Here is a 20,311-nt window from a genome sequence, read left to right as displayed (position 1 = left end):
TGGAGCAGAGACTGAAGGAAAGTCCATCCGTGGACTGCCCCACCTGAGGATCCATTCTGTCTACCCAACACTGTTGTTGCCAAGAGGTGCTTGCTGACAGGAACCTGGTGTGGCTGTTCCTTGGGAGGTTCTGCCAGCACCTGACAGTGCAGATGTGGATGCTCACAGCCAAACATCAGACCGAGCTCAGGGACCCTGGTGGGGGAGCTGGCAGAGGGACTGGAGGAGCAGAGAGGGATTGCAACCCTGTAGGAAGATCGATGTATGTCTGCTGGCCAGTCCACGCAGTACTCACAGGGAGTAGACCATCAATGAAGGAGTGTACAGGGAGAGATCCATGGCCCCAGATACATGGGTAGCAGAGGATGGCCTTGTCTGACATCAATGGGAGGGGAGGCTCTTGGTCCTATGGAGATTTGATGCCCCAGTGTAGGGGAATACTGGAGTGGTGGGGTGGGAGTGGGTGGGTGGGGGAGCACCCTCATAGAGGGAAAGGGGAGGGGGGAGAGGGCAGGTGGAATGGGGAGGGGTTGTGGAGGGATAACCAGGAAAGGGGATATCATTTGAGATGTAAACAACAGATTCAATAAAACAAATTAACAATTAAAAAAAAAAAGCACTGGCTGCAATTCCAGAGGACCCAGGTTCCATTCCCAGTATCCATAAGGCAGCTCCCATCTGTCTGTAACTCCTGTTCGAGGGATATCTGACACCCTCACACAAACATACATGCAGTCAAAACACCAATGTACATAAAATAAAAATAAATTATTAAGAAAAAAAAGAATTGCCATGGTCATGGTGTTGTTGTAAAAATATAAAAATAAAAAAAAGGTATATTGGTTTCTTTTACCCCGCTAGGTCCGGACCGCGGGTCCCCAAGATATCTGCTAGATATCTTGGCAGAAACTCATCCCCACTTCTCAGCGGCCCAGGTCTCTTGCCGCCACACTCTTTCCTACACTCAAACCGTCACATAAACTAACACACAACACAATAACGTTAGATCCAATTGATAAGATATAATTGCCCACTTAAACATACAAAGCCCGGCACCATCCATCCCTAGGAACATTGATAACAACCTGTAAATACACAGAGCAGAATCTTAACATCACCTGCCATGGCTTCTCACCTCTCTCCTCTCTCCTGTCTCTCCTTCTCCTCTGTCACCTCCTCTTCCTTCAAACTTCTCTCCCGCCCACCTTCCTTCTCCTCCAATGACAGGCCTCCTTCTATCCTGTACCTGCCCTTCACCTGTATTTTACAAATTCAATGGGGAGAAGGATCTGGTGAAGTCACCTGATTCCTGAGTATGAGACTAGGCTGCTGTCCTTGGGCAGTGGAATTAGCATCAAAATACAGATAACTTCTGGGCAAACCACAACATCTGGGTGTCTCTTCACAGCAATAGAAACTGACTAAGAAACAAGCAAAAAAAAAAAAAAAAAAAATCCCTGACTCATAAAGTATCAGGCTATTACTGAGCAGGGAGTTTTTTTTTCTTGTCGTGAGTTCAGGGTTCCTGAGCAGCCCAGAGAAGAGCTCCAGAAAAGTGTATAGTGATAGGACCCTGGTAAAGTCACTTTATCCCTGTCTCAGTTGCCCATCTGTAAAATGAAGATAATCATAAAACCTTCCTGAAGACTGCTAGCACATGCTTGGAAGAAACCTTCACCCTCCCAGGTCTGCACCAGGACTTTGGGATCCCAGACAGGATTTTAAGCTGTTTCTGAGGCTCAAGGAGAAGCTAGTTTATTAGCTTTTCATTGCTGTGACCAAAATATCTAAGAGAAAAAACTTAAGAGGTGGAAAGTTTATTTTAGCTCACAGTATCAGCCCATTGAGAACTATTCATACCATCTCAGACAGGAAGAAAAGGGAATTCCTGAAGAGGTCAGGGCAAGATATAGTTACCATGGACATGCTTGTGCCCTGCCTTTTCCAGCGAGGCCCCATCTCTTAACTTTCAACATCCCCCCAATAATGGTGTCGTATAAATCTACTAAAGGGCTAATCTACTGGTTAGGGACAGCCTCCTGATCCAGTTGTTATTGGAAATGCTCTCAGACACATCGGAGATCTCTCCACTAATCTCTTAAGCATTGTCAATCCAGTCAAGTTACCTATCACAGTTACATATGCCGGACAAACTGTCTTCTGGCTTGTTAGGTGGTGTAATAATGGAAGGCCAGACCCCTTTACATCACAGATGGGAAACGGATACATAAAAGGCTGGCTGGTATGCTTAAGGCCACACAGTCACCCTGGGACTGGGTGATACATTAAGCCTCTGCCTATTCAACCAGTTTGCCACAATGACACATACTTAATCTTTTCTCTTCTCCTTTTGCTTATTAGATGCTTCTATACACTCAACCCATCTGGGGAGAAAAGGATTTTGATAACTTGTAGGGCTGTAAGTTTTGCTAGTTTTTTTTTTTATAATTTTTTTTTTTAAGATTTATTTATTTATTATATATAAGTACACTGTAGCTGTCTTCAGATACACCAGAAGAGGGCATCGGATCTCTTTACAGATGGTTGTGAGCCACCATGTGGTTGCTGGGAATTGAACTCAGGACCTCTGGAAGAACAGTGGGTGCTCTTAACCACTGAGCCATCTCTCCAGCCCCAAGTTTTGCTAGTTTTTATAAAATCATATCTGTTGAATTACCCAGGTTTGTTTCCATTGTAATTGGCACAAATCTAACCTCCACTTAAGCCTCAAAGGCAGTTCATTGCCTCACATAACTGGAGAGCTGATGGCTCACTTTCACAGACAAGCACAGGTACATGTGTTCAACAGATGCTATCAGAAGATGCTATCTCTTTATAGCTTGGGCAATCTTTTCCTCAGCATGACTTTGGTTGCAGGCTGACACCTCTATGTTTCTGATTTACAGTGTCACAACTCCAGCCAGAAAGCTTTATTTCCCATAGGTCTGATCAGTCCCTGAATTTAATTTTTTTTTCTGACTTGGGTTATTTCTCGGCCACAGAACATGGATTGATCAGGTCTGTCTGATGCCACAAGTGGGTACAAAGTAGGGACCACCACTGTGAAAACAACATAGCTCAGAATAAGACATAATACCCAAAGGGAAATCAGTGTTGAGCCACCAGAAAGACCAGGAAGATGTGTGAAAAAAGCTGAGTGTGCATAGTGCCACATACCAGCTTAGTGGAGGGCCATGTCTAAGTTCAAATCCTACATCTGCCTCTTCATAGCTGTGAGCTTTGAGCAAGAGTCTTAACTCTGCTTCAATGTCTGTGTCTATAAAATGAGGCAACTTTTCTTGCTCACAAGGCTATTACAATAATTCAATGAGCTACCATATAACTAAAAAGTGTTAGCAGCTCCTAGCAATGTTAAATATCCACTATAGATACATATGTTAGATACTTTCTCCTTACCATTATAACCAGTACTGCTAACAGACAAATAACAAAACTCAGACAGCAGTTACTTTCCAAAATACTTTCATTTTCTCTGTATTTCTTTAGAATAAAGCCTTTGGCTTTCTTGCAGCTGATTCTCAGTGGTGCTGGACCAATTACTACTGTACTGGTATAATCCAAGTGGAGAAATACTTTAAGGGAAAGACTCTTGGCCTAGCACACTCATCAGTGGGACGCCCTCATGTGAGAAGATAAGTTTCTCCAAGGATCCTATAACTCTTCCATCATGGAATTGCTTACAAACCACTTTTTTTCTGACTCCTGAATTTTGCCATCTTCTGGTGCTGGTTTTCTCTGCTTAGAGACTTCTGCCAGCATCCCTATCCTTTGGAGACTGGAGCTGCTAGGACCCACCCCCACTCCCCTTACTTTCTAACATTAAGCAATGCTTCCTTTGTTACTCACCTCTGCTTAGAATGGCTCAGGGAACTGAACTCCACAGAGACAAGGATTTTGCAAAATCACAAAGGCCCTGTGTTCCTAAGGGAATGGTGCCTCATAACATAACCATGGCTGTGGCCATTTCTTTTTCTTTGCAGAGAACCAATTCCCACTGACCTGGTGATACAGGATTTAAGTGCAGGTGATGTAGCTGATTAAATGTGAGCAAAGTCTCAACTCTGGAACTGCTAGTGGTTCTGCTTGGGAGGCAGAGTTTATAATGTCCTTAGATACATGAGCTAAGCTGAGGATATCTACTCCCAAGGTATAGTTGTAGTAAAAAGAATATGGCATATTTACTCACCAATCAGAACTTGGGAGCAGGGTCCCAGAGACTGTGCAAACTCCAGATTTTGGAGGCCAGTATTTAGCATTACAATAAACAGTAAAAGACAAAACCTCAAAGTAGTGACTTCTGAAACCTGGGAAGGCAGCAAGGTTCCCTCCATTGGGTCTTCTTATCCAGTACTAGAAATGGGGAGCTGGGGAATCAGGGCAGAATTTCTCCTTCCGAGTACTCTTGGTGTCCAGCAGTTCACAAGGGCCCCTGAATGAGGCTCTAAAGGTGGGTTGTTGTTGTCTCTCCACTTTCCAGGCTCCCTGTGGCTACAGTTTGCTAAGCAAACTGAGAGATCTGAATTATCAAACCCATTCCTGGGTTGGGGGGAGGAGATAGGGAAGGAGGGAGGGGAGGGAAAGAGATGCATTATCTAGGACATTTCTTCTGGGACTGCCTATTTTCTCTTGGCTTCTTAAACCCCATTCATTTCCTTATCATAACCTTGGGCCTATTTCTGCAGTCACAGGAGAAGAGACACCAGAGCAATTACCAGTGAAAAAGTTCTAGTGGTCAGAAGCCCAGGATTAACTTCTGGATGCTGGAGAAATGTGGGGCTAGCAAGCCATTGAAGTCAGACATTCGATGGAGGCCTGGTGGCTGGAAACCCCCACTGAGGCATGGAATGAATTTACAGAAGACTATGTTAAGAGAACAGGCTGAGGTGATGGGGAGGTTCGTTGAATGCTACTGGAGCCAATACAGACATGCGGTGTTTTCACTGCATCTTAGCTTAGACAAAGCAATCTTTCTAGACTAGGGGTTCCTTGGAGAACCCAGCATATGCAGAATGGATGCCTAAGAAGCTACCACTGAAATGGCACTTGAAGGACCTATACATAAAAAGATGCTTGGAGGACAAACAAGTTGGAGAGGTTTTGAAGATATCTCAGAGATTAAAATGCTGTAAGAAAGAGAACCAAGAAGATCCAAGAGAGGCTTGAAAAATGTGTAGACATATCTTGAGAGGAATACTAGTTGGCTTTAATTGTCGGCACAGATCAAAGTCATCTGAGAAGAAAGCCTCAACTGAGGAATTGCCTAGATCCTCGTGAGGGTTGCCAGAATCCACATGGCTACTCACAAATGGCATGTGTATGGGGGCTTGTCTTGATTGATAATTGATGGGAGGGCCCAGTCCACTGTGGGCCACACCATTCACTTCATAGTTGGTTCTAAACATTTAAGAAGGCTTGCTAGAACAATGCCAAGCAACCAGAGCTTCCAGGGACTAAGGCACTACCCAAAGACTATACAAGGACTGACCCTGGGCTCCAACTGCATAGTAGCAATGAATGCCTAGTAAGAGCACCAGTGGAAGGGGAAGCCCTGGGTCCTGCCAAGACTGAACCCCCAGTGAATGTGATTGTTGGGGGGAGGGCGGCAATGGGGGGAGGATGAGGAGGGGAACACCCATATAGAAGGTGAGGGGGAGAGGTTAAGGGGATGTTGGCCTGGAAACCAGGAAAGGGAATAACGATTGAAACGTAAATAAGAAATACTCAAGTTAATAAAGAAAAAAAAAAAAAAAAAAGAAGGCTTGCTAGAGGTGGTATATACCTTTAATCACAGAACAGGCAGCCTAGTCTACATAGAGAATTCCTTTAGGTCTAGGGTGACATAGTAAGACTGTCTCAAAAAAGAAAAAAACCCAAAAAACAATAAAAAAAGACAAAGTTCACCAAGTAAGCTACTAGCAAGCATCCTCTTCCTGCTCCCTTTGATACTTCTTGGCTGTGAAGTGAGTTCCTTGGTCATAGGGTAAAAATGTAAGGAAAGGTAGCAGGTCTGCCTTCACACCTTGAGTTCCTGACTTGATTTGCCTAATAATGGACTGTGATCTGCATTGTTTTAGTTTGCTTTTTGTAAAGATTTATTTTTTAAATTATGTGTATATGTGTGTATTTTTGTGTAGGTTTGCACACATGAGGATAAATGCTGGAGAAGCTCAGAGGAGTGTATCAGATTTCCTGGAACTGGATATTTCTACAATCATAGGAGAAGAGACACCAGAGCAATAACTGGAGAAATAGGCAGAAATAAATCTACCTGGTGCGGGCGCTGGGAACAAAACTTGGATCCTCTAGAAGGGCAGCAAATGTTCTTAACTGTTGAGCCATCTCTCCAGTTCTGGGGTTGTAAGCTAAAATAAAACTTTGCTTCCCTAAGTTGTTTTTGGTCAGAGTATCATAACCACAGAAAGGGGACTACAACAGAAGGAGAATCTGAAGACAATTCTAAAAAGTAGGTAAGATTGATGAAGCTAAAAAGTGCATGCTGAAAGGGACCGGATATAGATCTCTCCTGAGAGACACATCCAGAGCATGCCCAATACAGAGGTCAATGCTAGCAGCAAACCACTGAACTGAGAACAGTTGGGGGGAATTAGAGGAAGTATTGAAAGAGATAAGGGAGATTGCAACCCCATAAAAACAACAATGCCAACCAACCAGAGCTTCCAGGGACTAAACCACTACCCAAAGACTATACATGGACTGACCCAAGGCTCCAACTGCATATGTAGCAGAGAATGGCCTTGTTGGGGCACCAGTGGAAGGGGAAGCCCTTAGTTCCTGCCAAGGTTGGACCCCCAGTGAAGGGGAATATGGGGGGCAGTAAGGGGGATGTATGAGGGGAATACCCATATGGGGGAGGGAGAGGGGAGGGGATGGGGGATTATGGACAGGAAACCGGGAAAGGGAATAACATTTGAAATGTAAGTAAAGAAATATATCTAATAAAAAAAATTTAAAAAAAAAGCAGCTTGGGGGTAGTAAAAAATACTTAAAGGCTAGTGATGTGGCTCTGTAGGTAAAGGTGCCTGACAACCAGAGTTCAGTCTCTACGTACAATGGAAGGAGAGAACTGACTCCTGAAAGTTGTCTTCTCAGTTCCATGTACTCCCACCCCACATATATATGAGAATGATGGTGCTAGAGAGGTGGTGGCTCACTGGTAAAGAGCATATATTACTCCTCTTTTGAGGATCTAGGTATGATTACCAGCATTCCCATGGCTACTCACAAATGTGTGAGGGATCCAGCACCCTCTTCTGGTCTCTGCAAGCACCAGACACAAAAGTGGTGTGCACACATAGACACAAGCAAAGCACTCAGACACATAAATAAACCTGAGCACAAGACCTGCACAGGTTCAAACCAGACTCACTCTTCATTGAGAAGAGGAGTGGCCAAAGCCCCATACCTAACCAAGAAGCTATTTGTTTTCCAGTTTCCTTTTTTTAAGAGTAGGAAGAGAGGTGGGGAGGAGCTAGGGGAGGAAAAGAACATCAATGTATCATAAGGAAAATTTAAATAAAAAAACTAGAAAAAGTGGTCCTGAAATAAGTGGGGAAAATGGCTCTGAAAGATCAGAATTTGAAAGCAAAGGCTTTGAATAAGTATTTGATGGAAAAGACTGGAAGACAGAGAAATATTTGGAATCTGATGACAGAAAAAAAAAAAAAAAGATGAAAGGGGTCCGGGGCTGGCAAGTTGGCTCAGCCAAGTCTGTTGACCTGAATTTGGCCTCTGGAACATGATAGGAGGAGAGAACCAATTTCTGTAGGTTGTCCCTTGACTTCTGTATTAAGGTTTCTTTTGCTGTGACAAAACACTATGACCAAGGCAACTAATAAAAGAAAGCATTTAATTGGGCTTATGGTTTTAGAGAGTTAGAGTCCATGATGGCAGAGCAAAGGAAGGAACAGCTGAGCGTTTACGTCTTCATCCAAAAGCAGCAGGAAAAGAGGACACACTGGGGATGACACTAGTCTTTTGAAACCACAAAACCAATGACACTGCATCCAATGAAGCCACACTTCCTAACCTTTTCAAACAGTTCTACCAACTGGGGACCAAATAGTCAAACATATAAGCCTATGGGGCTATCTCATTCAAATCACAACACACACACACAGTGACACGTGTGTTCATGTATACACTAAATATTTTAATAAATGAATAAGGGTCTGAAGATGCTTCTGAAGGGGAGGAAAGGAATGGAAAGGAATATAAAGTAGAAAGAATATAAAGAAACTGCAGATAGAAGTCATTTGAAGATGATTACTCTAACAGGAAACTGAGTGAAACATGTTCAAAGAATTATGCTACAAAAGTTGCAAGAGAAATTTTAGAGAAACATTAAAGAACAGAAAACTGAGTGAATATCCAGGCAGAACTAATACAGTGCAACAAGCTTATTTTCAAAATATCTGATGTAGTTGAATGAAACTGAAGACACTCATTGTTGGGCACTGTTAAATACATCTCAGGATACATCACCACCTTCTCTTTGCCGTGCTTTAGGTCTCTCACTATGTGGCTTGTCAGCTGTACCCAGAGCATAAAATGTTATCCTTGGAAGTACCAAGAGGGTGTGCAGTGGATGGGTTCTTCCTTCCAGATGCTCTTCAGCCGCTGGACCCATGATGCCAGCATCACTTTTCTTTGTTGTTCTGATGAAACTTCAGGACCAAAACTGATCTGTGGGGCAAGGACTTTAAATCCACAGAAGTGCAATGTACCATGCTGAAGCCAGAAAGAAAGGAAATGATCATCACCAAACCCTTTATGTACATTCAGTTAAGCTAGTAGAGGGGGGAAATGATATGATGTGAATAAGCTTTAAAAAATTGTGAAACGATGCTACAATGTAGTTGATAACAACCCACTTCTGGATAGCTGCAGGATGGAGGGCTTCATTAGCAGAAGAACCTGGTGGCTGGAATTTACAGACAGATGGTTACTAGTGAATCCACCACTAAACACAGTTTTGATGGACTTGGCAAATTACGCTATTTTTCCAAATATGCTATTTGCCAACTATAATATATTTATTAAAATATGTTATTATATATTCAGTGCTAAGTACAGAGAGGTTTTTTGGCTATGATGTGCTGCTGTGGAAGGCTATTGGCCATACTTGTTAAATCAAAACAGATTTTAAGCAGTATTTGTTGTATACCACTTATGTAAAATAATAATAAACTAGTAATAGACATTTTTAATGTAAGGATCTATCTAGGCCATTAAGGAAATCCATTCCAGGTAGGTGTAGGTTAAGTGGACTTTTAAATTTTTTATAATGTTTACCTTTATTTCTACTATGTGTTGTTATAATTTGGGGTAAAGTACATATTTTTAAAACAAGATTTAAGGTTAGTCAAGGACATGTGTGAGAATGGCTAGCCTTCAGAGAGGGAAGCTCACAGATTGTAACTGCCCTTAATGGAGCACCACTAATCCATTAACTGGAATCACCTTTCAAAACAAGCCTAGTTTCTCCCTAGAACTATCACACTTTGGTCTTTTGCACTATGCTTTTTAAAACTCACATGCTCATCCAAGCCTTCCCTATGGAGTTAGGGACAAAAAGCCCACATATATGTTTTTATATTACTTCCTTTCAGATGTTAAGACTTTTTGGAAATCAGCTCTTAAAAATCCATTATTGGGGCTGGAAAATGGCTCAGCAGTTAAGGGTCTCAGTGGGTATGGCAGCATTGGATCTGTAACCCCAGTATATGTGGGGAGAGGGAGAAAGGCAGGCAGATCCCAGGACTCACCAGCCATCCAGTCAAGCCAATCAGCAAGCACCATGGTCAATGAGAGATGTAATCTCAAAGAATAAGGTGTAAAGTGATCAAGGAATTTACTTGAAACTGACCTCTAGCATTCACAAATGCATGCACAGGCAAATGCATACACACACACACACACACACACACACACACACACACACACACACACAAACACACAAAAGAAACAACAAAGGCAAGGAATTAACTTAAATATATGCTATCTATATATGTATATAAAAAAACTCCTCCTGTTTTGAAAAGACACAATAGGATAGTTTCACTAACCGAGCTGGCAAATCTGCTAAAAAAATGACAATAGAAATGAGTAAGGAATGGGAACCTAGAAAGAAATGAGACAAATCTTAATTTTTATTTATTATTTTGAGACAAGGCCTCCTGTATCTCAGGCAGGCCTCAAACTTGTATAGCTGAGGATGATCCTCCTGCCTCTACTTCCCTAGTTGTGGGCATGCACTACCACAACTAGCTTAGAGGGAGCTCAAACTCAAGGCTTTGTGTACACTCAGCACTCGCTCCACCACAGACTCATATCTGCAGCTTCTGTCCACAATGTCTACGTTCACAAAAGCAATCTCTCCAGCTATTAAGTACAAGCTTTCCTCATGACTGGACAGATGTTCCTCCTCACCATCTGGAAGAGCACATCCATTTAGGTTTCAAGATGTCCTACGCGTCTTTGCCCTGAAGTCTGCCTCTTGTTCTTTGTCTCTCACCAGGGAGTTCCATGCACATGGGCATCCTAGCTTGCTGGAACTCATTCTGTCATCGTCTTTCCCTTCTGTAGAGGGCTGTTTTTGAGCCACTCATCTGTCTAGGTTGTTCAGAGGCTCAGGTGAAGCTATCCATACCACAGGGTCTGTGGTACCTCTCACCAAGGCTAAGAGGTGGTGCTAGCTTCAGAGATCATTTTAAGTCTGAAGAGGCCTCTCCAGGCCTTACTGTTGCTCATCACTCACACCCTCACACCTGGTTCCACCTCAGGGCCACCACAATCACTAGGGAACAGACAGGAGGCTAATCAGATTTGGCTTCAACTTTGGGTCAAGCATTATCAAAACTTGTAAGTTTTCCCTCTTAGCCAACCTTTAAACTGCTATCAATTTAAAAAACAAGTCAAGGACAAAATGTTATTATTTTCCCTATCTAGTTTGGAGTCAAAATGATACAAAGTGTCAAACTTACAAGGCATATGTGTATGTATGTGTGTGTGGGGTGTGGGGTATGGGGTGTGGGGTGTGGGGTGTGGGGTGTGGGGTGTGGGGTAAGGGATGAGGGACGAGGTGTTGGTCAATGGGCCAGCAAAGTAAAGAATGTTCACAGGCGTGTTTACCTGAAGTGGCCATAGGAAGTACCGGAAATCTCCATTGACCCCAGCTTTTGTGTACATCTCTGTTGTACCTCCCGTGGTTAAGGAAAGGAGGGCTAATTTATCCTATAGGTAGGAGAGAAAGTAAATGCATCATGTGACTGCAAGAAAAGAAAACTGCTCCTGTGATGTAGTACAGAGGTACAGAGGTCAGATTCTTTCCGGGTTAGACAGATATAATCCTCCCATGTCCCCTGGGCCCATCTAAAGAAGACAACTAATGCCCAAACAGGGATGGGGACAGAGCAGGCAAAGGACAAGTGACTATCAAACTTCTAACATGCGAGACTTCTGGAGGGAACTAGGTTTTAGAGACACCATGGGAACTGGGAAACTGACCACAGGGCTAATGGAAAGGTGATAGGGCTTACACAGGATGACTGCAATGAAGGTCAGCATCTTGGTTACCTGGGTTCATTTTCATCATATACATTTAATTTCTGAAATGTTTAGAATTTAAAGCCAATTTGCTTAGCAGAAAGTTCTCTCAATAAGATACAGATATTATACATGGTACCTACCAGGTTTCACACCCTCTCTCCTACAATATAGGAACTGTGTGATTACCAATCCCCCCATAGTAGGCAATATGGAACCCAAAGGTGTCAACTGGTATACAAGAGCAGTCAGACTGTCACAGAGTTGGTACCCTGGCACTGGGGCTGATAATGTCCACGTCATTCACCCTTGCTCAGTATCTGGCCCATACTTCCTTTGCCTTGTGTGTAGATTTGTGTGGATGCATATCACCTCACCCCCCACTATCAAAAAGCTCTGTGAATTCAAAAAGGATATAAGTGTGTTGTGCACAATTAACTGCTTAATGGATATTTATTTATCTAATACAAGAATGCAAACTAGAAATATAAGTTGATAGATACCCTCACCTTCCTCCCACTAGATAGATCTGTAGTGATCTTATCTCCAGAGTACATACCTTGAGAAAACCAGAGTCATAAAAGCCTGGGACATCGAAGGCAAACCCTTGGCACAGCACCCTATCCATCCAGCCTTTTAGGATTGCTGGAACGCTGAACCAGTATAGTGGAAACTGGAAATGGAACAAGCAGAGACAAATTATGTCCTGTTTCAGGATTCATACTTTAGCTCTCCTCTGAGGGCACCCACTAGGCAAAGGTAGCGTACAGGATCAGCCTAGTGGGGGCACAACATAGGCATAGTGGGGAGAGGGGTAGAGCTGACTATGCTACTGAGGAAGTATGCTGGGTAGTTTTGTGTCAGTTTGACATAAGCTAAAGACATCTGAAAATGCTTCTATAAGATCAGGCTATAGGCAAGTCCATAGGCATTTTCTTAATTAGTGATCAAAGCTCTGACTTGTGAGTGGTGCTATCTGCTGGGCTGGTGAGTTCTATAAGAAAGCAGGCTGAGCAAGTCTTGTGGAGCAAGCCAGTTAGCAGCACTCCTCTTGGCCTCTGCATTAGCTCCTGTCTCTAGATTCTCTCCGTTTGAGTTCCTGTCCTGATATCTTCAGTGATGGACTATGGATGTGGAAGTGTAAGCCAAATAAACATTTTCCCCACCTCGACTTGCTTTTGGTCATGGTATTTCATCACAGCAATAGTAGCCCAAACTAAGATAGGAAATAAAAACAGAGACTTTGGATCAGTGAAGTCCCTGTGTGATAGAAATCTGGGGAGAGCAGAGCCCTCTAGAAGTGCTGCCATGGCCATTCTTATCCAAAGGACTCAGGCTGACCACAGCCCTTATATATTGAGCCACCCTTTCTTTTGTGTTTGACTTGGATTTCAGTCAATGTAACAACACTTTAGAAGCACACACTTATATGATTACCCAGATTGTTATAGGTACATGTTAACTGCACCCTGTCTAGTTCTGGCAGGAGTAGCCATATTGAATTAGTGCTCCTGGAAGTCAGTCTGTTGGTCTAGTTTCTTATGTATTAGCTTCACCTTCTTGGGATATATACACCTATCTATATTTGTGTGTGTACACATGGATATGTATGTAGCAAATAGTCGGAGGATGAAAACAAGGTTGTCCTGTTAATGGTCAGGGAATGTACTGCAAGAGTTGGCCCAATCTACCTTGATAAGCAACTATGCATAGAAGTCTGGTTCCAGCTAGCTGGCATGTCTGGGACAGTGACTTTGGGAGGATGAAAGCTACAATATTGGCACAATATTAGCTTCTGGGACCACTGGGCCATGGGTACATTCTTTATTCATACTGACTTAGGGAGCCAGGGCTTCAGATAACATTAGCTACAAAGATCTCTTTACTGATGTAGGTAAGTGTTGACCTAGGGTTCTAACTAGGAAAGGTATTTCAAGTTACTGTGTACATGTCCTAAAAATACTGGTTCTAAATGCAAAGTTCAAGTGTTTATTCATAAGAAGATTCTACTCATCTGAGGGGAAAACAAACAAACAAACCTGAAATATCACTAGATCAGCTTCTTGCACCTTTCTCTGCTCTTCAAGTATGTCACTGGTCAGAGCTTTCTTCTTGTAGGCTTCATAGGCTTCTATCCCATATTTGAAGACTTCAGGATTAGAGAGGGCACCTAGCAAAGAAAAGGCCAAGTTTTCATTTATAGATAAGTATCCCTAGCTTGCCCCAGCCTGCGAAAAACTGCTACGTGGTCTGAGCTCACGAAAGCCTTGGGAATTTTCTGTGACTGACCAGAAGCTCAGCCTTGAGATCACGCTGACAGAGAAGGCTGGGAGAACCACACTGGTAAGAATGCTTCCTATCTTCCAAGAGCTGTTATGTCTTCCCAACAACCCATGAGATCATGGAAATTCCTGACTTAGTAGAAAGGAAGCCAAGACTTGTGAGGAGCTAGGTACTTAGTGCCATGTGAGCCCTAGGTAGCAGAAGTGGTCCTGCATGTATGGTGGCCTAAGACTGATGTGATCCCCAATGTATGGCATCAAGACTAGACGGTGCAAACTCAAGACCTCTGAGAAGAATCTCAATGGAAAGTGAGTCAGTCCTTTTCATAACTGAAAAAGTTGAGCGTTTCTTCACACTCCACTTTTCTGTGCTTTATAGAGACCCGTAGAGTGGAACTACATTAGGGATAAAGCCGGGACGTTCTGGAGAAGTTATCAGATGGTGTATGGACACCACATTACATTCCCCCCAAGTCTACTTACATTCTTTGCACTTACAGTAGTCCTTCAGTATCCAAGGGAACTGAGTCTGACTTTTTGCGCTTTCTACTTTCTTAGACCCTGTTCTGCTGTTCATTAAAAGAAAATAGTGCTGGCCTTGAACTTGCAGATCAGGCATTCAACTAGTATGATATATCCGCAGCCTGAACTGATGCATTTAAAAAAAATGGGAGAGAGGTGGAGAGAAGGCTCAGTGGTTGAGAGCACTTGGTATTCTTGCAGAGGATCAAGGTTTGGTGAGCACCCATATAAGACAGGTTATAATGTCCTATAACTCAAATTCTAGGAGTTCTGATACCCTATACCTGCCTTCTCAGACACATGCACGCCTGTGATATACATATAGGCAAGCAAGCAAACACACATACACATAAATATAAAAGGAAAGATTCGGATGAATATTACAGACTGAATCTGGAGGTGTAGTCTACATAACTCCAAGTGCATAGACAATGAGTATCTTTTTACCTGTATTAAAGGAAGAGATGGAAATTAGGGGTATAATAAGATACTGGAAAAATAAGATGAAATTGTTTGAATATAGTTGTTCACATGTCTGGAGAGCTCCCATAAAATCAATGAAAGCATCACTAACAATACGAAAGTTAGGGTTGGTTGGATACATACCTATCAAAATCCATGGGATGAGACATTTCAATAAAGGAAGGCTACTGATTTGTTTGATTTAATTTTATATCTAGCCACTTTGCTGAAGTTGTTTATCAGCTGTAGAAGTTTTCTGGTAGAATTTTTGGGTTCGCTTATGTATACTATCATATCATCTGCAAATAGTGATACCTTGACTTCTTTGTTAAATTGTATCACCTTGATCTCTTTTTGTTGTCTTATTGCTCTAGCTAGAACTTAGAGAACTATATTGAATAGATACGGAGAGAGTGGTATCTCTCTGGCAGCCTTGTGATGTCCCTGATTTTAATGGGATTGTTTCAAGTATCTCTCCATTTAATTTGATATTGGTCGTTGGCTTGCTGTATATTGCTTTCATTATGTTTAGGTATGTGCCTTGAAGTCCTGATCTTTCCAAGACTTTTACCATGAAGGGGTATTTCATTTTGTCATAGACATTTTCAGCATCTAATGAGATGATCATATGATTTTTTTTCTTTGAATTTGTTTATATAGTGGATTACGTTGATGGATTTTTATATATTGAACCAACATTGCATCCCTGGGATGAAGACTACTTGATCGTGGTGAATAATGGTTTTGATGTGTTCTTGGATTTGGTTTGTTAGAATTTTAATGAGTATTTTTGTATTGATATTCATAAACAAAATTGGTCTGAAGTTCCTTTCTTTGTTGAGCCTTTGTGTGATTTAGGTATCAGAGTAATTGTAGAATGAATTAGGTAGTGTTCCTTCGGTTTCTATTTTATGGAATAGTTTGAGAAGTATTGGTATTAGCTTTTCTTTGAAGGTATGCTAGAATTCCACACTAAAGCCATCTGGCCCTAGGCTTTTTTTTTGGGGGGGGGGGAGAGGTTTTTAATGACTTCTATTTCCTTAGGCATTATGAGACTGTTTAGATAGTTTACCTGATCTTGATTTAACTTTGATATGTGGTAACTGTCTAGAAAATCATTCATTTCATCTAGATTTTCCAATTTTGTTGAGTATAGGCTTTTGTAGTAGGACCTAATGATGTTTTGAATTTCCTCAGAATCTTTCTTTTGTTATGTCTCCCTTTTCATTTCTGATTTTGTTAATTTGGATATTATCTCTATGCCCTTTAGTTAGTTTGCCTAGAAGTTTATCTATCTTGTTGATTTTCTCAAAGAACCAACTTTTGGTTTTGTTGATTCTTTGTATAGTTCTCTCATTGTTTCTATTTGGTTGATTCCCTGCAGTCTACTCCTTTTGGGTGTGTTTACTTCTTTTTATAATCTTCCTTTCTACAAATGATAAAAGGCTGAGGAAGAAAATAGGGAAACTAAACCCTTCACAATAGGCACAAATAATATAAAATATCCTGGGGTAACTCTAACCAAACAAGTGAAATATCTGTAGGACAAGAACTTCAAGTCTCCCAGGAAAGAAATAAAAAATAAGACCTCAGAAAATGGAGAGCTCTCTCATGCTGATGGATTGGTAGGATTAACATAGTAAAAAGACCATCCTACCAAAAGCAATCTATAGATTCAATGCAATCCGTATCAAAATTTCGACAAAATTCTTCACAGATATGGAAAGAGCAATTCTCAATTTCATATGGAGAAACAAAAAAATACAGGATAGTGAAAACAATTCTTAACAAAAAAAGAACTTCTGGAGGAATCACCATCCTAACCTCAAGCTGTACTACAGAATAATAGTGAGAAAAACCACATGGTATTAGTACAGACAGGTAGGTTGATCAATGGAATAGAACTGAAGACCCAGAAATAAACACACACACCTATGGTCACTAGATCTTTGAAATAGAAGCCAAAAATATACAGTGGAAAAAAGAAAGCATGTCCAATAAATGGTACTGGTCTAACTGACAGTCAGTATGTAGAAAAAAGAAAATAAATCCATATTTGTCACTTTGCATAAAGCTCAAGTCCAAGTGGATGAAGGACTTCAATATAAAACCAGATACACTGAATCTAATAGAAGAAAAAGTGGGAGTGTTAAACTCATTGTAATGGGGGTGGGTTGGGGGGGGTGCCTAAACAGAACTCCAATGGCTCAGGCTCTAAGTAAGGTATCACAATTGATAAATGGGACCTCATGAAACTGAAAAGCTTCTGTAAGGCAAAGGACACAGTCAATAGAACAAATTAGCAACCTACAGATTGGGGAAAAAAACTTCACTAATCCCACATCTGATACAAGGCTATTGGGATATATAAAGAACTCAAGAAACTAAATTTCAAACAAACAAGCAAACAAACCACCCAATTAAATGGGGTATAGAGCTAAACAGAAAATTCACAATACAGGAATCTGGAATGGCTGAAAAGCACTTAAGAAATGTTCAAAATCCTTAGTCATCAGGGAAGTGTAAATCAAAACAACCTTGAAATTCTACCTTATATCAATCAGAATGGCTAAGATGAAAATCTCAGGTGACAGCACATGCTGGGAAGGATGTGGGAAAAGAGGAACACTCCTCCACTGCTGGTGGTATTGCAAACTCGTAAAACCACTTTGGAAATCAATTTGGAGGTTCTTCAGAAAATGGAAGTAGATCTACCTGAAGACCAGGTATACTACCCTTGGGCATATATACCCAAAAGATGCCCACCATGCCACAGGAGCACATGCTCCACTATGTTTATAGCAGCCTTATTTATAATAGCCAGAAGCTGGAAACAGCCCAGATGTGCCACAACAGAAGAATGGATACAGAAAATGTGGTTCATTTACACAATGGAATACTATTCAGCTATTAAGAATGAGGACATCCACACGCTTGGGAAGCCAGAAGAGACTACACTCTGCCCACATTTCTGACTCCAGAGGAAAACACCCAACGCCATCTGGGACCCCAGTGCCAGGGCCCCGGAAAAGGCGGGCAGGCCCTTCTGGTTGCCGCCCTCATGGAGAGCTCAAAAGCAGGCCCCCAGGAGCAACTTCAACCGCGGGACCAGAGGTAAGACCAACTTTTCTGCTCCAAGTGACCTGCCTGGTGGACTCAGGACACACAGAGGCAAAATTCCTCTGGGACCGGACACTTCTGCTTTTTAGCTGGAGCCAGAACCTTGCTGATCCCCGCCCACAGCTCCCTGCTCCCAAACCCCATGGGAGAGAGAGCTCCCCACCCGGACAGGTGGGCACTCCTGAGACTGCAGAGCAGGAGAGACTACCAATACTGCCCACCCCTGCCCACATCTCTGGCCCAAGAGGAAACTGTATAAGACCTCTGAGAACAGAAAGTTAGGGGCAGCAAGCAGCAGGGCCCCTGCAGTCCAGACACTGCCCATATCTGAAGGGACCCAGTCAACAGCTCCCTGCACCCAAATCCCGTGGGAGGGAGAGCTAAACCTTCAGAGGGGCAGACACGCCTGGGAAGCCAGAAGAGACTACACTCTGCCCACATTTCTGACTCCATAGGAAAATACCTAATGCCATCTGGGAACCCAGTGCACGGGGGCCCAGGAAAAGGCGGGCAGGCGCTTCTGGTTGCCGCCCTCACGGAGAGCTCAAAAGCAGCCCCTCAGAAGCAACTTCAGTCACTGGACCAGAGGTAAGACCGACTTTTCTTCTCCAAGTGACCTGCCGGTGGACTCAGGACACATGCCCACAGGAACAGCTGAAGACCAGGAGACAGGAAAGACTACACGCCCAAAAGCAGAACACTCTGTTCCCATAACTGGCTGAAAGAAAACAGGAAAACAGGTCTACAGCACTCCTGACACACAGGCCTATAGGATGGTCTAGCCACTGTCAGAAATAGCAGAACAAGGTAACACCAGAAACAACCTGATGGTGAGAGGCAAGAGCAGGAACCCAAGCAACAGAAACCAAGACTACATGGCATCATTGTAGCCCAATTCTCCCACCAAAGCAAACACTGCATATCCAAACACACCAGGAAAGCAATATCTTGATTTGAAATCACATTTGATCATGATGATGGAGGACTTCAAGAAAGACATAAAAAACTCCCTTAGAGAAATGCAGGAAAACATAAACAAGTAGAAGCTTATAGAGAGGAATCACAAAAATCCCTGAAAGAATTCCAGGAAAACACAATCAAACAGGTGAAGGAATTAAAAATGGAAATAGAAGCAATAAGAAGGACACAGGGAAACAACCCTGGATATAGAAAACCAAAGGAAGAGACAAGAAGCCATAGATACAAGCATCACCAACAGAATACAAGAGATAGAAGAGAGATTCTCAGGAGCAGAAGGTTCCATAGAAATCATCAACACAACTGTCAAAGAAAATGTAAAACGGAAAAATCTACTGGTCCAAAACATATAGGAAATTCAGGACTCAATGAGAAGATCAAACCTAAGGATAATAGGTATAGAAGAGAGTGAAGACTCCCAGCTCAAAGGACCAGTAAATATCATCAACAAAATCATAGAAGACAACTTCCCTAACCTAAAGAAAGAGATGCCCATAGGCATACAAGAAGCCTACAGAACTCCAAATAGATTGGACCAGAAAAGAAAATCCTCCCGTCACATAATAGTCAAAACATCAAATGCACAAAATAAAGAAAGAATATTAAAAGCAGTAAGGGACAAAGGTCAAGTAACATATAAAGGCAGACCTATCAGAATCACATCAGACTTCTCAACAGAGACTATGAAAGCCAGAAGATCCTGGACAGATGTCCTACAGACCCTAAGAGAACACAAATGCCATCCCAGGTTACTGTATCCTGAAAAACACTCAACTAACATAGATGGAGAAACCAAGATATTCCATGACAAAAGCAAATTTACACAATATCTTTCTATAAATCCAGTGCAACAAAGGATAATAAATGGTAAAACTCAACATAAGGAGGCAAGCTACACCCTAGAAAAAGCAAGAAACTAATGGTCTTGGCAACAAAACAAAGAGAAGAAAAGCAGACAAAAATAATCTCACATCCAAATATGAATATAACAGGAAGCAATAATCACTATTTCTTAATATCTCTCAACATCAATGGTCTCAACTCCCCAATAAAAAGACATAGATTAACAAACTGGATATGCAATGAGGACCCTGCATTCTGCTGCCTACAGGAAACACACCTCAGAGACAAAGACAGACACTACCTCAGAGTGAAAGGCTAGAAAACAACTTTCCAAGCAAATGGTCTAAAGAAGCAAGCTGGAGTAGCCATTCTAATATCGAATAAAATCGATTTTCAACTAAAAGTCATCAAAAAAGATAAGGAAGGACACTTCATATTCATCAAAGGAAAAATTCACCAAGATGAACTCTCAATCCTAAATATCTATGCTCCAAATACAAGGGCACCTACATAAATAA

At 42.0% G+C, this 20,311-nt stretch overlaps 1 protein-coding gene across 1 annotated transcript in view; it reads right to left on the bottom strand.

Annotated features, from left to right (window-relative positions):
• Positions 1-8,318: 8,318 nt before the first annotated feature.
• Nqo2 (N-ribosyldihydronicotinamide:quinone reductase 2) overlaps positions 8,319-20,311 on the bottom strand; it is an 84,936-nt gene continuing 72,943 nt past the window's right edge. The window contains exons 4-7 of the mRNA XM_032885050.1: positions 13,626-13,756; positions 12,146-12,259; positions 11,173-11,274; positions 8,319-8,769 (exon numbers count right to left, since the gene is read on the bottom strand). Of these exons, the coding sequence (XP_032740941.1) occupies positions 8,593-8,769; positions 11,173-11,274; positions 12,146-12,259; positions 13,626-13,756 (524 nt within the window). The 3' untranslated portion in view covers positions 8,319-8,592. The remainder of the gene's footprint in view (positions 8,770-11,172; positions 11,275-12,145; positions 12,260-13,625; positions 13,757-20,311) is intronic.

This window comes from Rattus rattus, chromosome 14 (genome assembly GCF_011064425.1).
Source record: "Rattus rattus isolate New Zealand chromosome 14, Rrattus_CSIRO_v1, whole genome shotgun sequence".
Lineage (NCBI taxonomy): Eukaryota > Metazoa > Chordata > Mammalia > Rodentia > Muridae > Rattus > Rattus rattus.
Note: the sequence above shows the minus strand (reverse complement) of the source record. Positions and strands in the feature narration are given on the sequence as shown.